Source organism: Chelonia mydas, chromosome 7, assembly GCF_015237465.2.
Source record: "Chelonia mydas isolate rCheMyd1 chromosome 7, rCheMyd1.pri.v2, whole genome shotgun sequence".
Classification (NCBI taxonomy): Eukaryota; Metazoa; Chordata; order Testudines; family Cheloniidae; genus Chelonia; species Chelonia mydas.
This window is the reverse complement of record NC_057853.1, coordinates 72,799,082-72,819,858: the sequence shown is the minus strand read 5'-3', so window position 1 is coordinate 72,819,858 and position 20,777 is coordinate 72,799,082. Positions and strand designations below refer to the sequence as shown.

At 39.1% G+C, this 20,777-nt stretch overlaps 1 protein-coding gene across 7 annotated transcripts in view; it reads right to left on the bottom strand.

Moving 5' to 3' along the window:
• Nucleotides 1-20,777, bottom strand: part of GRID1 (glutamate ionotropic receptor delta type subunit 1) — a 799,624-nt gene that overhangs the window by 70,531 nt on the left and 708,316 nt on the right. For 6 of the 7 annotated variants that reach the window (XM_043552249.1, XM_043552248.1, XM_007054511.4 and 3 more), the window contains 4 exons: nucleotides 6,833-6,934; nucleotides 5,085-5,282; nucleotides 2,738-3,062; nucleotides 569-707 (listed from right to left, as the gene is read on the bottom strand). In XM_043552249.1, coding sequence (XP_043408184.1) covers nucleotides 569-707; nucleotides 2,738-3,062; nucleotides 5,085-5,282; nucleotides 6,833-6,934 — 764 coding nt within the window. The remainder of the gene's footprint in view (nucleotides 1-568; nucleotides 708-2,737; nucleotides 3,063-5,084; nucleotides 5,283-6,832; nucleotides 6,935-20,777) is intronic. The other variant, XM_043552244.1, reaches the window with a different exon arrangement.

Here is a 20,777-nt window from a genome sequence, read left to right as displayed (position 1 = left end):
ACGTTGCTCGGCAAATAGTCATAATAAATCTGGTCTTTTGATTTTAAGAGTGTGCCTATCATTTGGTACATGGAATTTTGTGTGCATAATCATTTTCATGCAGTACTATATTAAACTGCAGATGACAACATACACAAAATTGCACATGCAAAACTAGAGGCCATATGTTGCACGATGTCTTAGAGATATAAATTCTATACCATTCTTTCAGATTTCCTCTTTTACAACCAGAAATATTAAGACTCACAAATGTAGGTAACCTAAATAGTGATGAAGAAAACCTGCATAAGAAAATGAGTTCTCTCAGTTAGGGAGATTTGTATTTTCCTTTCAAATCAGCAAAAGTTTTCTCTTAAAGTCTAAGTGCCATGATCTTCCTTATATAAATGTGAAAACTGCTTGGCATTTGTAGGAAAAAGAGGGAAATAGGGAAGGGAGAAATGCAGACACTGAAAATAAGGAGAAAATTCCCTCCAATATTCTCCTTCTCTCAAGAATGAACATTCAAAGGGATGATGCATATCTATGAAATTGAGGTTTCCAGCTCTGTGTAAAGAAAGGCACTTACCTTATAGGATTATCCATCCTTGATACTGTGAGAAATGCTGCTAAATTAGCTGTGTAGGATGAACACACAATAAGGGTAAAGAGCCACCAACTTCCCATCACAATGCGCATAGCCACAGAATTGACAGCAGATTCACCACCTACAAATAAGGAGAGAAATTGAGGTCTCACAGAAACCTGCATTTAAGATCACCTACAGTACATGTTCCATGTCTAAAGTGACACTGTGAACGATCCCTATAAATTTTACTTGTTGTTCAACTTGCATTAACAGATCACCCTATCAATATGTTCAAAGACCTATCTTAAGTAGGTCTGATATTTTATAAAAACATACTATCTAACTGCTAAGTCATCCAGAAAGCTGTAGAATACTCTGGTGTACTGGTGAGGTTGATCTGCAACAAAAAAAAATACTAAAATGTGTTAAAATCACTGGTTTGAATTAAATCTTGTAAAATTTCTACATCAACCCTCTGATCCCACTTGCCTCTCACATAGTCATAGAATAATGCTCTCAAGAAAATCCACACAGGGCCTTACCCAGAATTGTCAGGATCTAATCCACAGAATGACTTCCATAAATACAGGCAAATTAATAAAATAATAATAATAATAATAACTAATAATGCAATATCACTATCTAAACCTAGAGGTTAAATATTCAGAGTATATCAGAGTAGACCTATATTGTCTGTGAGGGGGCAATATAACTTTTAAACTGAGTACAACTGTTCAAACTTCTGTATGCTACTTATGCTGAATTAAATAATATGAGATTGTGGCATCAGCTACACTACAGTAGATTTCTCTATGATGTTTCCAGCACAATTATGCTTGACCTTTAGTTAAAGACAAAACTCTGTTAAACAACTGATTTTTGCTAGTCCCTCTGGTGTCTGCTTATGTTAAGAAACGTAAGAAAGGCCACACTGAATCAGATCAATGGTCCATCTAGACCAGTGGTTTTCAAACGTTTTTTCCGTCAACCCAGTTGAAGAAAATTGTTGATGACCATGACACAACGGAGCTGGGAATGAGGGGTTTGGGACGTGGGGGGGGCTCAGGGCTGGGGCAGAGGATTGGGGTGAGGGCTGTGGGGTGGGGACAGGGATGAAGGCTTTGGGGTGCAAAAGGGGGCTCTGGATTTGGGGGGGCTCAGGTTTGGGGCAGGGGATTGGGGTGTGGGAAGGAGTCAGGGCTCTGGGCTGGGGTGCAGGCTCTGGGGTGGAGCTAGGATTGAGGGGTTTGGGGTGCAGGAAGGGGCTCTGGGTTTGTGGGGGCTCAGAGCTGGGGCAGGGGATTGGGATGCGGGGTTGGGGCACGGGCTTACCTCAGGCAGCTCCCGATCAGTGGCATAGCAGTGGGACTAAGGCAGGCTTCCTGCTCTCCTAGAAGCGAGGACCATGCTGTGCCCCAGAAGCTGCCAGAAGCAGGTCTGGCTCCTAGGTGGAGGCACGCAAGCGGCTCCGTGTGGCTTTCACCCGCTGGCACCACCCCCCCCCAACTCCCATTGGACAGGAACCAGCCAATGGGAGTGCAGAGCTGGTGCCCGGGGTGGGGGAAGCATGCGGAGCCCTGTGGTCCCCCCGCCTGGGAGACTTGCTGCTGGCTGCTTCCAGGGCATAGTGCGGTGTCAGAACAGGTAGGGACTAGGCTGCCTTACCTGGGCAGCACCACCGACAGGACTTTTAACGGCCCAGTCGGATGTGCTGACAAGAGCTGCCATGACCAAGCGCCTTATATTCCGAGTACCAGTACTGGGTCGTGACCTACAGTTTGAAAACCACTGATCTAGAACAGCATCATGACTTCCAACAGTGCCAGATGCTTCAGAGGGAATAATGAGAACAGGGCAATTATTGAGTAATCCATCCCCTATAGTCCAATCCGAGCTTCCAGCAGTCAGAAGTTTAGGGACACTCAGAGCATGGCGTTGCATCCCTGGACATCTTGGCTGATAGCCACTGATGTACCTATTCTCCATGAACTTCTCTAATTCGTTTTGGAACCCAGTGATACTTTTCGCGTTCACAACATCCACTGGCAATGCGTTCCATCGGTTGACTGTGCATTGTGTGAAGAAATACTTCCTTACATCGGTGCCAGCCTACTCTTTCGTACTGAGATTGAAAAGTACTGACTGTAAGATATTAAATGTTGACAGTACCTTGCTGAACAAAGGCCCCATACACAATCCAAATGGCACTGTGAAGCGTGGAGGAAGCAGAGGGACTGGGATGTGAAGAATTCTGTGCTCTGACTGCCTGGATACGGTTTAAAACAAATATCAAGACACCAACTACAGGGATGGCAGCTGCAATGCAGGCCCACACCGCAAAATCAAAGGGAGCAAAGAGAGAGAAGATGCTGATTTTCTCTTCAGGCTTCTTGATTAGAATCCCCACTGAATAATCCATGTACCGCTTGCTGAAGTCCACAACACTTTCCCGTTCTGGTGTTATAGTGATAGCCGAGATTGCCATATCTGCTCTCTGCAAGAGAAATGCAACAAGTCATATTTCTTCCTGCCCCTAGCAAGCAATTGTTTAGATTGGGCAGATTTGGACTATAAAAGGAGAAGCTCCAAAGCAGCCAATGGTTTACATATTTCGTTGATTTCTTTCTCTCATCTAATTTTAAATTGAAGTCTAGTTCAATGCGTAAAAAGCAGTAGAATCATTTCAATTTATTGAGAGAAATTAATAAAATAAAAATATGTACTAGTTGAAAGTGGAGTACTGAAATGTACCCTGTGAAATTACTGTATAACAAAGAGCATCTAATTGTCTTACAGGTGGGAATTTACTTAACCTTTCTGTCTCACTTTCCTCATCTACAGAATGGAGGCTAATAATCCTAGCCCTTACCTAACTGGGGCATTGTGAAGATTAATGAAAGAGTCATCATCAATATAAAAATCACACTCTGCATAAACACTTCTTTTTATCTACTTTTGTTACAAATAACTTCTGCAATTACTCTAACTGAAAGATATTAATGGGAAAAAAACCCTACTGTATTTCCCCCCACTTTGTTTATTTTGTGTACTTTGTGTATAGTTAGATTTCACTGTTTTCTCTGTACAGTGCATCAGTTTTCCATACTCACATAAGATTTTCATGCAACAGCCAGGGAGACTGTTTTGTTTGGTCGGTTGGTTTAAAAAAAAAAAAAGGATTAGGACAATGTGATTGTACAGCCATAAACATTGGAAGAAGGTTTCAGGGACAGTTTACCTCCTGAAACTATTTTAAACTCATTGTTTAAGTGAATAGATTTCATGGTAACAGTCATGCTGGCAACCTTTGTGGAAGATAAACATTTTGTTTGAACGTTAATTTGAAAAAAGTTTTTAAAACATATTTTCTGTTTCCTAACTTCCCTTTTGGGAAAGAACTCAGGGAGGAGAGGCTGATATAAAGCTTATTGAAGTCAATGGAAAGACTAGTAACAGAAATACCATAAGTACTCAATAGCTCACAAGAAAGCCTGATCTCATGGGACCTCTAACCAGATTTCCAAATTAATTAAATTCAGAAAAGCTGGGATAAATTTAGAATAAATATGAAAATATCTAATGCTTACCTAATGCACAATGTAATGAATATTGATTATAGATATGTATTTTTTACATCTGTTCACTGAACTTGTGTTTTGCTTCAAGTTTCATCTCAACCTCCTCTTTCCAGTAATACTAAGTAACGATAAACCTTTTACTTTCCGTTAAAACGTATACTGCAGCAGAGCAACCTCCTGTGCAAAGGACAACACCATTGGATATTAATTCCTCTAAATGTCCTTGCACTACATTGATTTTGATTGTTCCATGTTATAAATTACTACATGCATCTCTAAGAAAACATATTTCATTTCCTCTAGGGATTCTTGGCTATAATCAGTTCTCGGTTATTTCAGTGGTGTTCAATTCTACTCTTCCTGATTTACAGAAGTGTAACTAAAAAGAGAATCTGGCCCTCCAAGTGTTATCTGACTGGATCATCTTGAGACCAGCTTTCCATTCTTCTTCTTCAAAATGTTTCTGTACAATACATCCATTGAAATCAAATAGTTGATTATTATAAAACCATATTGCTACAAAGTAGGTTTCCCAAAGGAAGTTTAACAGAGTTAGAAATGAAGTTGTAGTAGCTTTGAATTAGTGGCAAAGATATAACAGAAAGTCCTCGAATGAGAATGGAAGTGGAATACATATTTTGGTATCTATTTTCCATATGGTAAATTTGCATAGTCTATAGTTACATGAGCATAGCTTACATTGACATTAGGAGTAACCTTTGCTGTCACTGACAGAATAATATACTCTAGAGTCTTTGTTTTGTGGAGATGGGCCAAAAGCACAAAAGTTTAGATCAGGATCCAAACTTCAGGAATGTTTAGAATTGGGGTTTTGATTCTGACTCATCCCTTGTATTTTACTGGAGAGGATTTCACTATGCCCTTTAAAAAAAGTTAGCTGTACTCTGTTTGAAGATCTCTTCTTCTGCTCTCTGTACCTTGTTAATAAGTTCTCCAATCATGCCGTTCCAAGAGCTGTTATGGAGCTGGTGTCCATACTTGCCGTCAGGAGATTGATAAATCTCATATTTGAAGCCCAGATTCTTGGCAAGTGCATCCAAGACATCAATGGAAAATCCTTTATAGCGCTTTGGTTGCCCAAGTATGTTCTCTGCCACCATCACAAAAGGCTCTTCCTGAGAAAAAAATAACATCTAAGCTAATATTTAAAGAAGTTTTTTTTTTAAATACCTAAAAAAATAGATCTAACTCTCATCAACCCAGTGCTATTGTTGGTTTTTAGAATACTGAGGTTGTCCAGGCCAGAGTAATGTAGTTTTAGATATATTTCTTTCATAAGGTAACAAACGTATCATCTACACAGGACACACACTGAAATAATAACTAAAAAACCCTTTGATTATTTTTCTATTATTTAGCATTATGAACAATCCAAGAATAGTTCTTACAGGGGTTGGCCCCTGAAGTGCTTTTAGAGTTAACAAAATGCATTTTGGAAATCGTGCAATAGGGAATCCTGCAGGGCGATGGTGTTTCAGTCTGACACAGGCTGTGTGCTCACTTGCCAAGGGAATGCCAGCTCTACTGATTTTACAGCCATTGCTGTTGGCCATGTCTGCAAACTGGTGCTGACATCCACAAAGAGGGGAGATATGATCACTGCCGTTACCCGCTAGAGGGAAGAAAGATAAAAACAGATGGAAAGAAAACTGTCCTAATGATCTCCTACAGTTCTCCAAATCTCTCTAATGCACTTTGATCTAGGAGAAGAGAGAAAATACACATAGAAAAATAAGTAACTTAAGAAGTGTGCATTATTTACATAGCCAACTATAGTATCTTTCAACCAGAGGATGACATTATTATAATGAAGAACTGGCGTGGGCATATAGTTTTGGTAAAGAAGAAAAACAACATAATGAGGTCACCGTGTTCAGCATATTAAGTAGTTATAAAGTAACTGCTCCCTTAAAAAGTATATCTTAGTGGCTTAGGCAAGCAGAAAATTAATGAACTACCCTTTTATCTCTGGAAACAAGTTCAAATCCTAATTTATTCCCAATGTAGCTTTAGCTAACTGGAGCTCTAGTACCTTCTAAGTTACTAGTGGGAAGTGGCCCTATACCATCACATAACATGACAAGATTAGAAGACTTCTCCAAGGAAGCCCAGGAGTCTTTCTAAAAGATATACTTTAGCTCAACAAGCAATTATGGACTTAATGAAAGAATCGCTTGATGAAATTCTATGGCGTGCATTATGCGGGAGGTGAGAATAGATGCTCCTGACTGGCCTTAAAATCTATTAATCTATGGGATCAGTACAGGAAAACGTTACAGGTCAGAGTAAGGAGCACTGTGGCTGAAATTCACCCCTGTGCAGTGGACTAGTACAAGTCCTGGGCACCACTTGAGCAGTGCACAGGCGTTGTATTGGTCATCTGAACGGAGGTGAATTTCAGCCTGGGTGACTGTTTGAGACTAGCACACAGTCTCAGTATGCAGTTCTCTAAACTCCTGATTTTAATGAGCGTCAACAAAGTCACACAAAATCATAAAAGTCCTCCATCTCTCTTCTCTTGCTTATGCAGCTGGTCAGCCCAAGTAGATGATAGAGGATTAAAAGACTTAATGAAAAATTATGGGGGCAGGGGTAACAACCAAATGTCCTATCACATCATTTTTCTTTTGAGTATTTTGTCTCCTGAACTCAAATAGGATCATACCAAGACAGTCACCACTTTCAGTGTCAGTCCTTGCAAATCACTGCCCAGACGCCGTTCTTGTAGGCTGCCATTCAGTCCCTTTTCAGAGTCCCATGTTGCCAACTACAAATGGAAATAATACAGTGAGTATGAAGGCAATATTAGGCACGCACATTTTTAACATTTTCCTAAAATGCTCTAACAGCACTTTGACTGAATGGTTATACTCAAAAACAGTAGAGAGTAAAAGGGGCAGGGGGGAGAAAGAATGAGACATTTTTGCTCCCCATTAGTGTCTGGATTATGATGAGTGAAATTTAAGAGGATAAAAATGCCCAAGTACTTTGGCTGAATGTGTTTTCTTCGATACATTTCACAATAACTATGCTTTGTTATCTACAGTACTTGTCATATCATTTATCCAAAGTCACTTTGATAAGACTTTTCTTTTTGGCAGGTTTCTATTGCCTCATCACCATCAAGATTACCTGTGGTCTCACCACTGCTCCCTCTCTGTTCTCATTCTCTGCCTATACTTCAACCCACTCCCCACCACTCATCAAATGCCAGTTCCTTTCTCTGGTGCACAACCCTGTATCTGACCAATAAGTATCTCACTTCTCACTAATAAAACAATCACATCCATTTCTCTCAAATGCCATGGTTGCTGAAGATCAAACATCTCCTAAGCTTTAAAATAAACTATAAACCTTGTGTATGCACCCTGCTTAACCCCAGCCCTGCAATATTTATTGATGCTATGTTTGTCAGTATATCTAAATGCATTAGTTTTCAATTAAATATGATACAGCACATCAAACTAAATTGTACTGCATTTTCTGACAAGAAGTCTAATATGGTAGTCAGCCTCAAAAGACCTATTGGATTTTTTCACAGTGAATACTCTCTCCTTAGTCAGTAGCAGGCTGCTCCTTTTACCTTAGAATGGAATCCATTAAATTGTTTTGTTCTTGGACGGAAATAAGTGATATTGAGGTCAAATCTCTTGTGTTTGTCATCAGCCCTGCACTTAGAGATATGTAGGCCGGTATTTATGCTGCTAGCTGTAGGCATACCCCTCAGAAATTAAACATAGGCCATAGAACTCTAAAATGTGGCTTCTTCCAGTTGGGTATCCTTAGTGTAAAGAGTCAAAGTTTTTCTGAGAGGGAATGTATTTTTCTGACAGTGTCTCTGGTTAAGAGTTCTACTAGACTTACTTCTGTTACTTTAATTTTACCATTCACCCCCAAAAGTTGGACAAGCATACAACAAATAATGGGGGACCACATAACAAATCCTCAGCCAGGGCTTTGGATATAGTGAGTAATAAAAAAAAATAATCTCACAGATCCATCTTAGTTTGATGACTGGTTGGTCATATGAATGAAATGGGCACTAGAGTTATTGTAGGTGTCACAACAAGATTCACGTACCTATGAAAACTGGGTACAGTATAGGAAAGTCAGGAATTAGGCTACATCTCTCTTAACACATCTGAGTGCTAAGAGGTGGGAGGTATAGGTGGTGTCAAAAGCTACAATGACCCAAACTTGAATACTCTCCCACTGATATGTCATTTTGGAAATATCACCCTCTCGGTGCAGTAGTAATTCCACTAGGATGGCCTCCTATGAACACCTACAGCCATGGCTAGTGGAATTTAACAGGAACGTTTAATTTTAAATTTAATGTCATATATTTGCTCTCAAAATAAATCTAAATAAGGATTTTTCCTATTTGTTTTTTGTTGTTGTTGTTGTTATTTAACAAAGCCGGCCAGATCCCCAACAAATATAAATCAGCATAACTTAATTGACTGAAAAGGAGCAAGTCCAATTTGCACCAGTTGAGAATCTGGATATTTATTCAAAACTAGGAAGCAAAACACAACCTTGTATTACTCACCATCTTGTCTTTCAATGTCTTAGCAAACAATTCCTTCTCCCACCCTTTTTCTCTTCCCCACCTTTAAAAATAGGCTTTATCTGAAGACTAAGATATGAATCATTTGAATATCATCTAAATACATTCCTCACCAAGGCTGGGAGTTCTCAGAGAGGAGCTGAAAAATATGCCAGCATAAATAAGGATTTATTTCTTTTGTTTGAGTTTAAAAGGGAAAAGGGGAGAAACTGTCTTCTCATAAATATTAAATAGGATGAGGTTCAGGGAGGAGGGGAATATGCCTAAGATATTTTTATGGTTTCTCCCTATTTCATTTCAGCTTCAACTGCACACTGTTTTGTATGCAGAGGTAAATTTTGCAGTCTATAAAAAGTAAATGATGCAGATAAGGTTGATAAATGGAACATAAGGAAAAGGGATTTACCAAAAGGGATTCTTCCTCTGAATCCTTGTGCTTCAGACCATTTCATTTGTTCATAAGTGTGTCAATTTTGACTTCCACTTGTTCTTGTAGACAGAATTTTGTTTATAGGATCAATGAATTTACGCTTATATACACCAGTTCTTGACAGCTGACCTGTCAAGATCAGTCCCTGAAAAACTAATTTCCAGCACTGTTAAACAAAATGAGTGCTGCTGCTATTTGATAAGACAGTTACAGTTTTCATTCTTTGTAGAAATGTGCTGTACTTATACCAGGAATCTGAAGCCAGAGGTTACAACACAATCATCAATTGATAGGAGATATATGGCTTCTAAATCTGATTATGACAAACAACTGCTCAGAGGATCAGCCACTCATAGAATAAATTTCATAAACCACTGGTCTCTGGAAAATATATTTGCTGAAGCAATCCAGGGTATTCTTGATTCTCAAGTTATTGAATTTCAGGGTTTGGGTTTCCTGGTTGTGTCTTTAATAAAGCTTTTGGCTTAAAGCCTTCTATCTAGGCTTTCTGTCTGATTAAGGCTTGTATTGGGCATAGCCATATTACAGACAAATCCTACATTCCCTTCATAAAACAGGTGGTCAATCATCACTGAAGCCTAAACTGGAGAACCAGCTACAAAATCCTGATGAAATTATCATTTATCTGGAAATTCTGGCACAAGGCATGGTGCTGATATTTCTCAGATAGTAGTTGTATTTAGCTGAGAAAATCTTGGCAAGAAACTAACAAGCGTAATTGTATTTTACAGCACATACATGCAGAACATGGTCATGCACATACAGCATATACAACAATGAAACATTGTTACTAGTTGGTTAATGAACTGTTAATGATACATTGTAAAGGGTCTGATCCTATAAGCTGCTAAAAGGCCCTGCGATGTGCTGAGCACCTTCCACTTCTCCTGACTGGGAGATCAAATTGCTCAGGACCTCACAGGAGGCACTGACATGTTGTGTGCTTGGACTCCATGTGCTTCCATCAATAAATAAGGAGCCAGATCCTGCTAGTTGCCAATGGGAGATACACACACACAAAAGATGGGCCAGACGGGACCCTATGTTAATATAGAAAGAAAAGGAGTACTTGTGGCACTTTAGAGACTAACAAATTTATTAGAGCATAAGCTTTCGTGAGTTACAGCTCACTTCATCGGATGCATACAGTGGAAAATATAGTGGGGAGATTTTATATACACAGAGAACATGAAACAATGGGTGTTACCATACGACTGTAACAAGAGTGATCAGGAAAGGTGAGCTCACCTTACCTGATCACTCTCGTTACAGTTTGTATGGTAACACCCACTGTTTCATGTTCTCTGTGTATATAAAATCTCCCCACTGTATTTTCCTATGTGTGCATTCAACGAAGTGAGCTGTAACTCACAAAAGCTTATGCTCTAATAAATTTGTTAGTCTCTAAAGTGCCACAAGTACTCCTTTTCTTTTTATGGATACAGACTAACACGGCTGCTACTCTGAAACCTATGTTAATATAGTTCCTGATCTCTCACAGCCTTACTCATGTAATTGGTCCCATTCAAGTTAGTAGGTCTAATTGTGCTTTCACACCAGAGGAGATCTGAAATAACGCCACTGAAGTCAATGGAGTTACATTGATGTAAAATTGTTGAGTAAGAAAGAATCTCAGCCAATGAGACTGCTCATAATAATAATGTTAAGTTATGTAAGTAATGTTTGCATGGATTGTACATAGGTTATAAGTAAATTATGTCTTATATGATAGACAGCATATAGTAGCAAAGACATATATTATCCATAACTAGCAATATGCTTTTATAACCATTTGCTTATGCATCAACTGCCATTGCAAATGCATTTTCTTTAAGAGCAGTACTTTGATATAAATTGTACATCTATGTTCAGTAAGCCATTTATAATTAAATCCACAGCCATTTCAGTGAAAAAATGCAGACATACTACTGACAATTAGACAGTAGACATTTAATAAACCTCATGTAATCAAGTGCCCGTAGAAATAAATGTCTATAATAATCAGTTACATTTCAATGTACTAGATACTTAAATTAACAGATATAAGTGGAAAAATATGTATTTTATCTTTTCTACTAAAAGATGAAAATTGTCCCTTTCACCTATCAAGCAAATATAGCTGAAAAATTGAAAGTGACATAAAAAGTGAATATTTATATTTATACCAAATCAGTAACTAAGCCCACCCACATCTGCATTATTTAAGTTTAGGCTACAGTAGTTACTGTCAAAATAATCTGTGCCACTATCATCTTACTCTCCTATTAGATATGACATCACCTAACACGATCTACTTTTCAAAGAAAATGTGGTCCCTTAGCAAATAAAACATTATCATTTTTAGCAGAAGCACATTAATTGCTTGAAGGGGCCTGCATTAACCAAAAATATAGATCTTCAATCCCACCAAGAAATAGCAAAACCTTGCTTGGGAACTTCTTTGTAGCATAAAGACCTTTTTGGACTTTTAGCACTAGGAAGAAAGCAAAAGAGAGGAATGTGTGTCGGGCAGTCATTTCTCAGAGCATGAGACATGGACTTCTAGTTCAATGCAAACTATGTTTCCTAGAAATGTGGAAGCTCAGTCCAAGCATGGAGACAGATAAACTGGTGCATCCTATCCCCACTCAACCTGATTAAAGTTATCTGAAATGGACTCCTAGGCCCATTGCAATTCCAATACAATACATTTTTGTATTTTATGGCAAAGGAGTAGGTATCAGAATTTTTTAAAAATCTTCTTGTGCTAAATTAATTTAATTACATGTTGGACCACTCTGGTTAACATTGCCAGTCATTTATTGTACAGTCAAGTTAAACAGATCATTTGGGAGGTTTCTTGTGTCTTCCTCCCAAGCATCTGGTACTGGTCATTGTCAGAGACAGGATACTAGATACGACTTGACAAGTGAGCTCATCCCATATAGTGTTACTGTGTAACGCCACCTGCTCATGTTGCAACAGATTTACTTTTAAATATTATTATATACTGATTTCATTTTACAATACTTTTGTGTTAAAGATGTAGCCTGTTTCTGAACATTCACATAATTGGAATGTCAGTATTCAATGGATGGGTATAATCAGTTTAAGACAGATGCTGTAACAAGGGAAGGAGAGGTAGAAGGTGGGCATCATATGGTCAAAAGCCTCTGTGAGGTAAAAATCTGACAATGGCAAGTTTGGGACTGGGATAATTTGGTTGAGAATTCCATCAGAAATGAAGTAAAGGAGAAACACAGTGCACCTCTGCCACTGATTAATAGGACTGGAAGACAGCAAGAACCAAGAATTCCTGGATCAGCTCCTGAGGTGCTTGAGCAGTAAGAAACCATACTAATAGGGGACTCTCACTGCCCAGGCAAACAGAAAAGAACACCACAAAGCAGTTCTTAGACTACATGAAGGACAATTTTATGATCCAGAAAGCAGAAAACTCAATCGAAGAGAAGTCATGTGATACAAATAGAGAGAAGCTAATTAAGAACACAACAATAATAGTGATGGTTAGTTTCATTCACTGTAAGATATATGAATTCAACATAGGACGGAACAGATATATAGCCCACTGGTCAGCATATACTGTGCATCCTCTCTATGCACCCAATCCACAAAAGGTATGAGTCTGTTACAGATGCCAGCTACAGACCCTGGCTCTTTAGTTCAAACTGTGGAGACTCATGCTACAAACTCTAAGAGCTGGATTTGCTAAGATATTTAGGCACCTAAAGATAAGCATGCAGGGTTAGGTCCATCCATGGGATTTAGACTCTGCATTGCAAGGCCTAGCTTTTAGGCTCTCAGCCACCTAATGGAATTTACAACCCTGACCTAGATGTCCAGGCTCCCTATACAAAGCGTGGGGAGCACTGGGAGCCTAAGAATGGGATTCACAAAAGAATGCAAGCTGAGAAGGAGCTATTTAAACTAGCCAATACGAAATGCTAAGGATCTAAGCCCCACTCCTCAGAGAGTGTCAGTCACCTAACAGGAGGCACCTCCCTCTGCTTGGGATTCACATCAGTGAACGCTCTTCCAGAGTCAGGGGCCAAAGACAGGTCGTCCCTTCTTCACAAAAGATAGCCCAGTCCAATGGTCAGAGCGCTCTTGCAAGATGTGGGCGATCCCAACTTCAGCTTCTCAGCTGCCTGATGTGGAGCAGGAAACTGATCCCAGAAACTTCAGCTCCCACCTTTCCGGTGAGCAATTCATCCAGAGCACCCCATAGCCCAGTGATTAGGGCACTCATCTGAGAAACCCAGGTTACAGTCCCTGTTGCAATGAATGTGGGATATGCAGGCCACTGAATCCCATGGAGGAAAACTTTGTTCCAGCCTTGTTGATCCACAAGACAGTCCACTTGGCATGGCAAGGGGCCTGCAAAAAAATTGCTCAGCCATTCAGTAAATCCTCAGAGCAGGGAAGAGAAATCATGTATGTGTTCTCAGCCACTCCAGTGGTCTTTTGCTGATTCTGGCTGCCATATCTTTTCCAAGTAAGCCCTTTAGAGGCAGTGAGTTGCTCTTGCAGAGCAACTTCTGCAGGGAAAAATCGAGGACTAAGGAAGGGAGTACTGTACAGGAACTGCCATGCTAATGCTTGGTTCCCTGCCACAATTCTGTAACATATCTGACAGAGAGCATCATGTTCTTGTCCAAGAGAATGATGTGTGCTAGCACTGTTATTGCAGTGTAAATGGGCCCTTAGAGTATGAATTCTTCAGGGAAAAGAATGTCGCTTATTCTGTTTTAAAGTACTGTGCAAATTTATGGTGCTATATAAATGATAATAAAACATTTCTAGAGAATAACTGAAGCATGAGCATTAAGCAGCATACCTTTATAATGAACAAATCATTCTAGACAAACTTGATTGCTTTTTTTGATAGAATTGCAAAATTAGTAGCTAACAGGAAAGAAGATGGCATACAATACCAGTATCTAAATGTAAGTAGTGTACTTCAGTCGGTGTCTCCTGAAATCTTACCTCGCACCATTTGAATTAATTTCCTGGGGAAAGGCAATACCACATGGCTTACAAACTACCTGATGAACCACAGTCAAGGGGAGCAATCAAGAGTGATGTATCAAGTTGAAAGGAGGTCTCTAGTGGATGCTTCAGGGGTCAGTGTTCAGGTCTAGTCTTATTTAACAGCATTATTAAATATTTGGAACAGGGAAGAAATAGCACACTACTAAAATGTGCCGATATCACCAAATTACAAGGTATTGCGAACACGAGTGAGGATAGAAAAGTAATACGAAGAGAGAAGGAGCAGCTAGAAATATGGGCATGAAATAATTTGTCTTGGAGAAATACAAGCTAATACCTCTGGGGAAAAAGAATCTAACACACATATATGCAAGTGGAAAGAGAAACCTGGTAACAAATGTCAAAGAGATGTATTGGGGTGAAACTGGACAGAAAATGAGTGAAGAGTTTGCAATGTGATATGGCTGCAATATTGCCAATGTGATTTTGGGCTGCATAAGTAGAGGCTGCACATGGCAAATTGCCCGGGAGACAGTCCCTCTCTATAAGTAACTGTGGTGAGGCCACACTGATAATATTGTGTTTAGTTCTGGGAAAATCAATAGCAGGAAGAGGTAGAAATATTGGACAGAGTTCAAAGGAGACCAAAAAAAATTATTAGGGGGCTGATGGAACTGGCTTATCCAAAATGATTAAAGGAACTAAACAGGTATAGCTAGGCTAAGAACAACTAACGGTATGGCTACACTGAAGCTGGAGGTATAATTTCCAGCTCACGTAGATGTACATGCACTAGCTAGATGAAACTAGAATGTTAAAAATAGCAGTGTAGACGCAGCTTCCTGGGCTTATCTGACACCCTAGCTATGCAGCTGGGCAGCTAAGCCCATCATGCTGCCTGCACTGCCATGGCTACACAGGTTTCAGAGTAACAGCCGTGTTAGTCTGTATTCGCAAAAAGAAAAGGAGGACTTGTGGCACTTTAGAGACTAACAAATTTATTTGAGCATGAGCTTTCGTGAGCTACAGCTCACTCCACTGAATGCATCTGATGAAGTGAGCTGTAGCTCATGAAAGCTTATGCTCAAATAAATTTGTTAGTCTCTAAGGTGCCACAAGTCCTCCTTTTCTTCTCATAGCTACACAGTTATTGTTAGCATGCTAGTCAATCAAAGCTAGCATACGTACAACTACCCAAGCGAAAATTACAGCTGCAGTGTAGACATACCCTAAGACATGCAGGAAATTTATATGTACCATAAAATAATAGTGACTATTACTACTTTGAATCTATATAACGTCTTTCTTATGAGGATCCAAAACATGTGCAGTTTGCAAAAAACAAAAAAACTCATTAAGTCTCGCTACAGACTTTGAGATAAGAAAAGGACATAGAAAGATCAATTCAGCAGTGCTGAAATGCAAACTTTGTGGGATGGGACATGTAACAATGTACAGCAACAGTTTAAGGTCTTGATCCTGCAAACATTTTGTATGTTCTTCATTTAAACACACGACTAGTACTACTGAGGACTATAGGATTACTCAGCTGTAAAGTTAAGGGTGTGCATAAATGTTTGCCAGATAAGAGTCTAAGACAGGAAGTAAAGAAGGATATCATATGCAAGTGAAGATGAAGGAGAGATTTAAATAGGTAAAATGTAATTACTTGAGTTGGAATTTGGTCAGGAAACATAGATATAAACCCCTATTCTTTTGAAAAGCATACAGCAAATGGCAGGACTTAGATTTTACATCTCATCTGAAAGACAACACTTCTAGCAACATCAGGCCCACAAACCATGCAAGGGAGTTGGTTCAATATGGGCACAGAGAGAAGAGTACCACCCACTGAATCGCCATCACATAGATATTCCTAGGAGATCTTTCATTCAAGTACTGGTCCAGCCCAGTGCAGCTTCATTGTGGGATCAGAATGGATCATAGCGCAAAGCAGTATATTTGTAGGCTGTGAACACCAAGGATGGAGAGAAATGTTTTAGGGTGGTGCAAACAGCTAAAATCTGGTGTAAAGGAATGAAACTAAGTAAAGACAATTTGTGGATTAGTATTAGAAAAATCTCTTTGACAGTAAAATCATTTAGAGTATGGAATGGTGGTCCCATTGCATTTAAAAAAATAATAGAAATGTCATTAGAAAACATATTATAAGACACAATCACCATTGTCCTGGGGAAGGTCTGGTGTTCTAATAGGGGTTTTTAACTCTAATTTTTTGAGATTCTCCAGAAACCGCTTTAAAAGCACTGGGCCACATTCTGTTCTCTGTTATGCTGGTGTAAAATCACTGAAGTCAATGGAGTTAATCTGGATTTACCTTTGTGTGACAGAGAACAGAACCTAGCTCTACTATATTTATGGTTCGTTATTGTAGAGGAGTAAAACGTTATGAAGCCAGATGCAGTAGTTGTCAGATGAAATCATTAACCAAAACTAAATTTAGTAAAATGCCTTGTTGCCTTTTGAATAGTAAAGAGAGCTCTGTGATATAAAACGAGTAGTATAATTGGTAGTATACTTATATCAGAGGAAGCCATGACAGCCCTGTACAGTGAGCTCTAGAGGCTGCTTACAATATTTGTGATTGGTACGTCACACACAGAATACACATAAGCCTAAGCCAGTGGCTGTTTATATTTCCTGTAGCTGATATATATCACAAGGGACAACATAATCCATTCTTTGACACTGTCCAGTCACAGAGATATCTTCAGTTGTGTATTGTGGATGGGTCATCACACCTGTGTTACACATTCAGGGATCTACATGTTGATTATTAATTGTATGCTCCCATGCTTCCAGTGGGGTGGCAGATCCATTGTTGTGCTACACAATAGGCAAAATGAAACATCACCATGACCAGATAGTTGAAGCAGGATGATCGGATACTGCAACACAGAAACAAAAGCAACCCAAAAGCAGTAACTATTAATGATCCTGCAGCTGCTTTGAATAATGAAGAAACACATCCATCCCAATGCTTTGACCAAAGCTTGAGCAAAATGTTATAAGGGGAACCAAATACACACTAAATAGAAAGAGTAACCAAGCAGAAGTGACAAGGTAAATGTAGCCTCTTAATTTTAGTGCTATAAATGTATAAATATGCCATCTCCACCTCTGATAGAATAAATTGCCTCAATTAATACTACTCTTTGTAGAAACAGTGACAGCAACATGATAATGATGAAACAGAGGAAATTAGTGGGGGACATGGGCTGCCGTGGCAACGTAGGTACTGAGTAAGATACAGTATTTAATAAAGCAATCATAACAGTGAGGAAAACAGTATGAAAAAGAACATTATGCTTTAGTGGCTTTTGTGTATAATATTGGCAACTATTGTATTGCCACAAGAGATTTGTATACTATTTCCATAATAGAGTAAATCAAAGGTATGGAAATCAACATGCAAAATAAATTAAATGTTTTTCTTCCTTACTAGTTCCAGCATGTGTTTGTAATGTAAAAATAGAAGAGTCCCCCTTTTTGTGCTCTTCACACCTTCCATCCATCTCATCCACTTAAGAATGAACAACATCATACAATGGAACAACAGTGCTGCTTAATTAGCTGGTAGGGTTGCTGTGACATAACAAAAGGTATACTCTGCCCACCAACCTCACTTCCTGAGCTTGAGCATTCTGCTTCCAAACACCTGAGAGAGACTACCAGATCAGGTACAAAGGTTCTGGGAATCAAACCCAGATCTCTGCATGGTATTGCTGACTACCAGTGTTTATGGCCAGCCACTCTTCTGTACATAAGTTTAAAAATGATAAAGAATAATAATAATTGGACCAAGCCAAGTGGAAAATGTATTAGTGAAGGCACCAGGAGGTTGACTGAGAAACAATTCAAAATTGCCTCTTGAAAGTACATTAACCATTTGGGAACCAAAATAGCTCTCCTAGCTCCTTTCACAATTGCATAAGGATTTTAAGACAAACAAATTGTTGTCCAATCTACATATGACAGGTGCTTGGAGTCAAAATGAATTCTGAAAATTCTGCATGCTGCTATCAAACCAGGAAAGGGAAGGCAGGTGTGCACCAGAGTTGCTGTTTGTGGACAAAACAACATCTACTGCATCTGCCATTGCTAATTATCAGTGGATTATAATGAAAAAAACCCATTTCACACAGATAGACTTTTTATATAGCTACCTAAGTGAGAGGGCAGGGAGCAACTAGCTGCTGACAGCAGAACTATTCTGTTATCTGTGAAGAAGTGAAATGGGGAGGCTATTTTGTGATGAATAGGAAATTCATTTGGAAAAGTTGAAACTAACCAAAAAAAAAACCAACACAAATTCTACTCTCTACAGATTTTCACATCACCCTCATGACCCTAGTATCTGAGCACCTTCCAATCATGATGTCCCAATTATAATCCCCTATGCTAAAGAGGAAAAGGGAGAAGGGGGCTGTAGCTATAAAATACTAAATATTTGGTATCTATCCCAAACTCTTCACATAGAAACTCTGTACTGTTGCAATTAATCAAATAATTGTAACTGGTTATGCCAAAACATCTGCCGTTTCTGGCAGTTCTCATTCTGCTATATATGCAAGAAACTCTTTTGAGTTCTCATTTTGCTATATATGCAAGAAGTTCTTTTCTTCTCTGTCCATAGCTGGACTTTTAAGTTGCGTGGTTCAGTGGACAGTCCATTCTGCCACCAGATTGGAGACTTGGGTTGAAGGATAACTGAGCAGTGGCATCTTACATATTTGCCTGATTCATAACATGAAGGGACAATTGGAGTTTTCACCCAAACTATTTGCTACAGGATGACTAAAGTCCATTTTCCTGTGTGCAAGGCCCACAGCTGAAGAAAATACAAAATGAACATTTATCTGGGAAGATATTCTAAATCTTATTTGGCCCATATATGAACGAGAGATACCCATCTGCCTCATTGATTAGTGGGATGTTTCATACCATCCTGTCTAGTAGTCAGCCCAAAAGAGAATTATGTAACTCCCTGACTGATGGCAGACTGATAAAAAATAGATTTCTAACCCCAACAGGAGCAAAGGGTGAACCGTAACCTCAAGCTTTAAAGAAAATAAAAATCTGACCTTAATAATGATGTACTATTTAACCCACACTCTTTCCCAGTCTCTAGTCACAGAATAAACATATGGGCCAAAGTGTGGTCAGCTTGAGAAAGAGACAGAGAGATTGGACTGTTGGAAAGTTATCAGTGGGAGGGGGTAAACTGGGATGTCTGAGATATTTATATCAGATAAACTCAGGAGTAAATTCCTGATCTTATAGAAGTCAGTGGCAAAATTCCCATTGATTTCAATTGGACCATGATTTCACGCAACTTATGGTCTTCTGAAGTTCATCCATTACCAATACATTCTCTCCTTGATCCCAATTAATGGGACATAAGCACCTAAAGAAAAAGAAAAAAAAGAACCCTTCAGTCCCTTTCTCTAATGTTGCAAGTAGTGGAAGATAGACCCATATCTGCAGAAAGTTGGAAATCTTGTGTTAAGGTTACAAATGCATTCTTAATTTTTAAGTACTTTTCTCCCATTTTTGGCATTCCCCTTTCAAGTTTTGCTGCCTGTGGGACTGATCACAGCTACATTTAGGTTTTGGGGGCTCTTTTCAACATAGAAAATAATACAAAGGAAGTCAGGATCATTCTTTAATGGGTATTTAGCTCTCCAAGAAACAAATTAAACATAGACCATACTATTAAAAACACATGAATGTTCATCTGCATAATGATACGCATTTAATGGTTTTAATTTACAAGGAAAACAATTTAAAAACAGCTTTTCAAGATATATTTTCTCCCTTTGGTTTTGTTGTATACATATAGTGAGTTTTGCAAGCCAATTACCATCAGCCTACACACAAAGCTAATTAGAACTGGATGTACAAATTTGCTATATCTACAGTTAGTGTTATAATTTCATGATTCCAACACTATTAAAGCATTTGCAGTGTCCATAACAACATACTTTGGCTGCCTCTATTACTCTTCCTAGTCATGCCGGCAACCTTGAGTGATGTGAATTTTAATTACATTTTTTTCTTATTTTTCTTTTCAAAGTCTTTGTCTTTCTTTGACTGTGTTTTTTCCAAGACATATTTAATGCCTTTTTTAGCCTTTTAAAAAATGCCAGCAGTCCTGAACTTATGAGCAACCTTACAATAACAAAGCAGTGTATCCAATGGCCTAGATTCCCAAAGATCCCTAAACCCCAGACTTTGGCACCTAAGTTTCAGGTTTAGGTGCTAAAACTAGCTCCACTGCGATCCACAAAACTCCTGCCACACCCTCTAGGTGTCTAAGCTCACTTGGTGCTTAAGTTTTAACAGTAAAAGTTCCTTAGATGCCTACATTTCAGTCTCTAGGCATATACGCTGCTGGCCCCATCTAGGCATCCAGACACCTATCTCCTGCCTAACCCCAGAGAGTTTCACAATCCAGGAAAGATAGGCATTCAGGCCACCTATGTCACACGTGGCACCCAATCCAGTAGGTGTACTCAGAGGCCAGTCACTGCATCAGGTTCCATTCAAAATGCATTTGGAGGAGGTGCTGCTGCT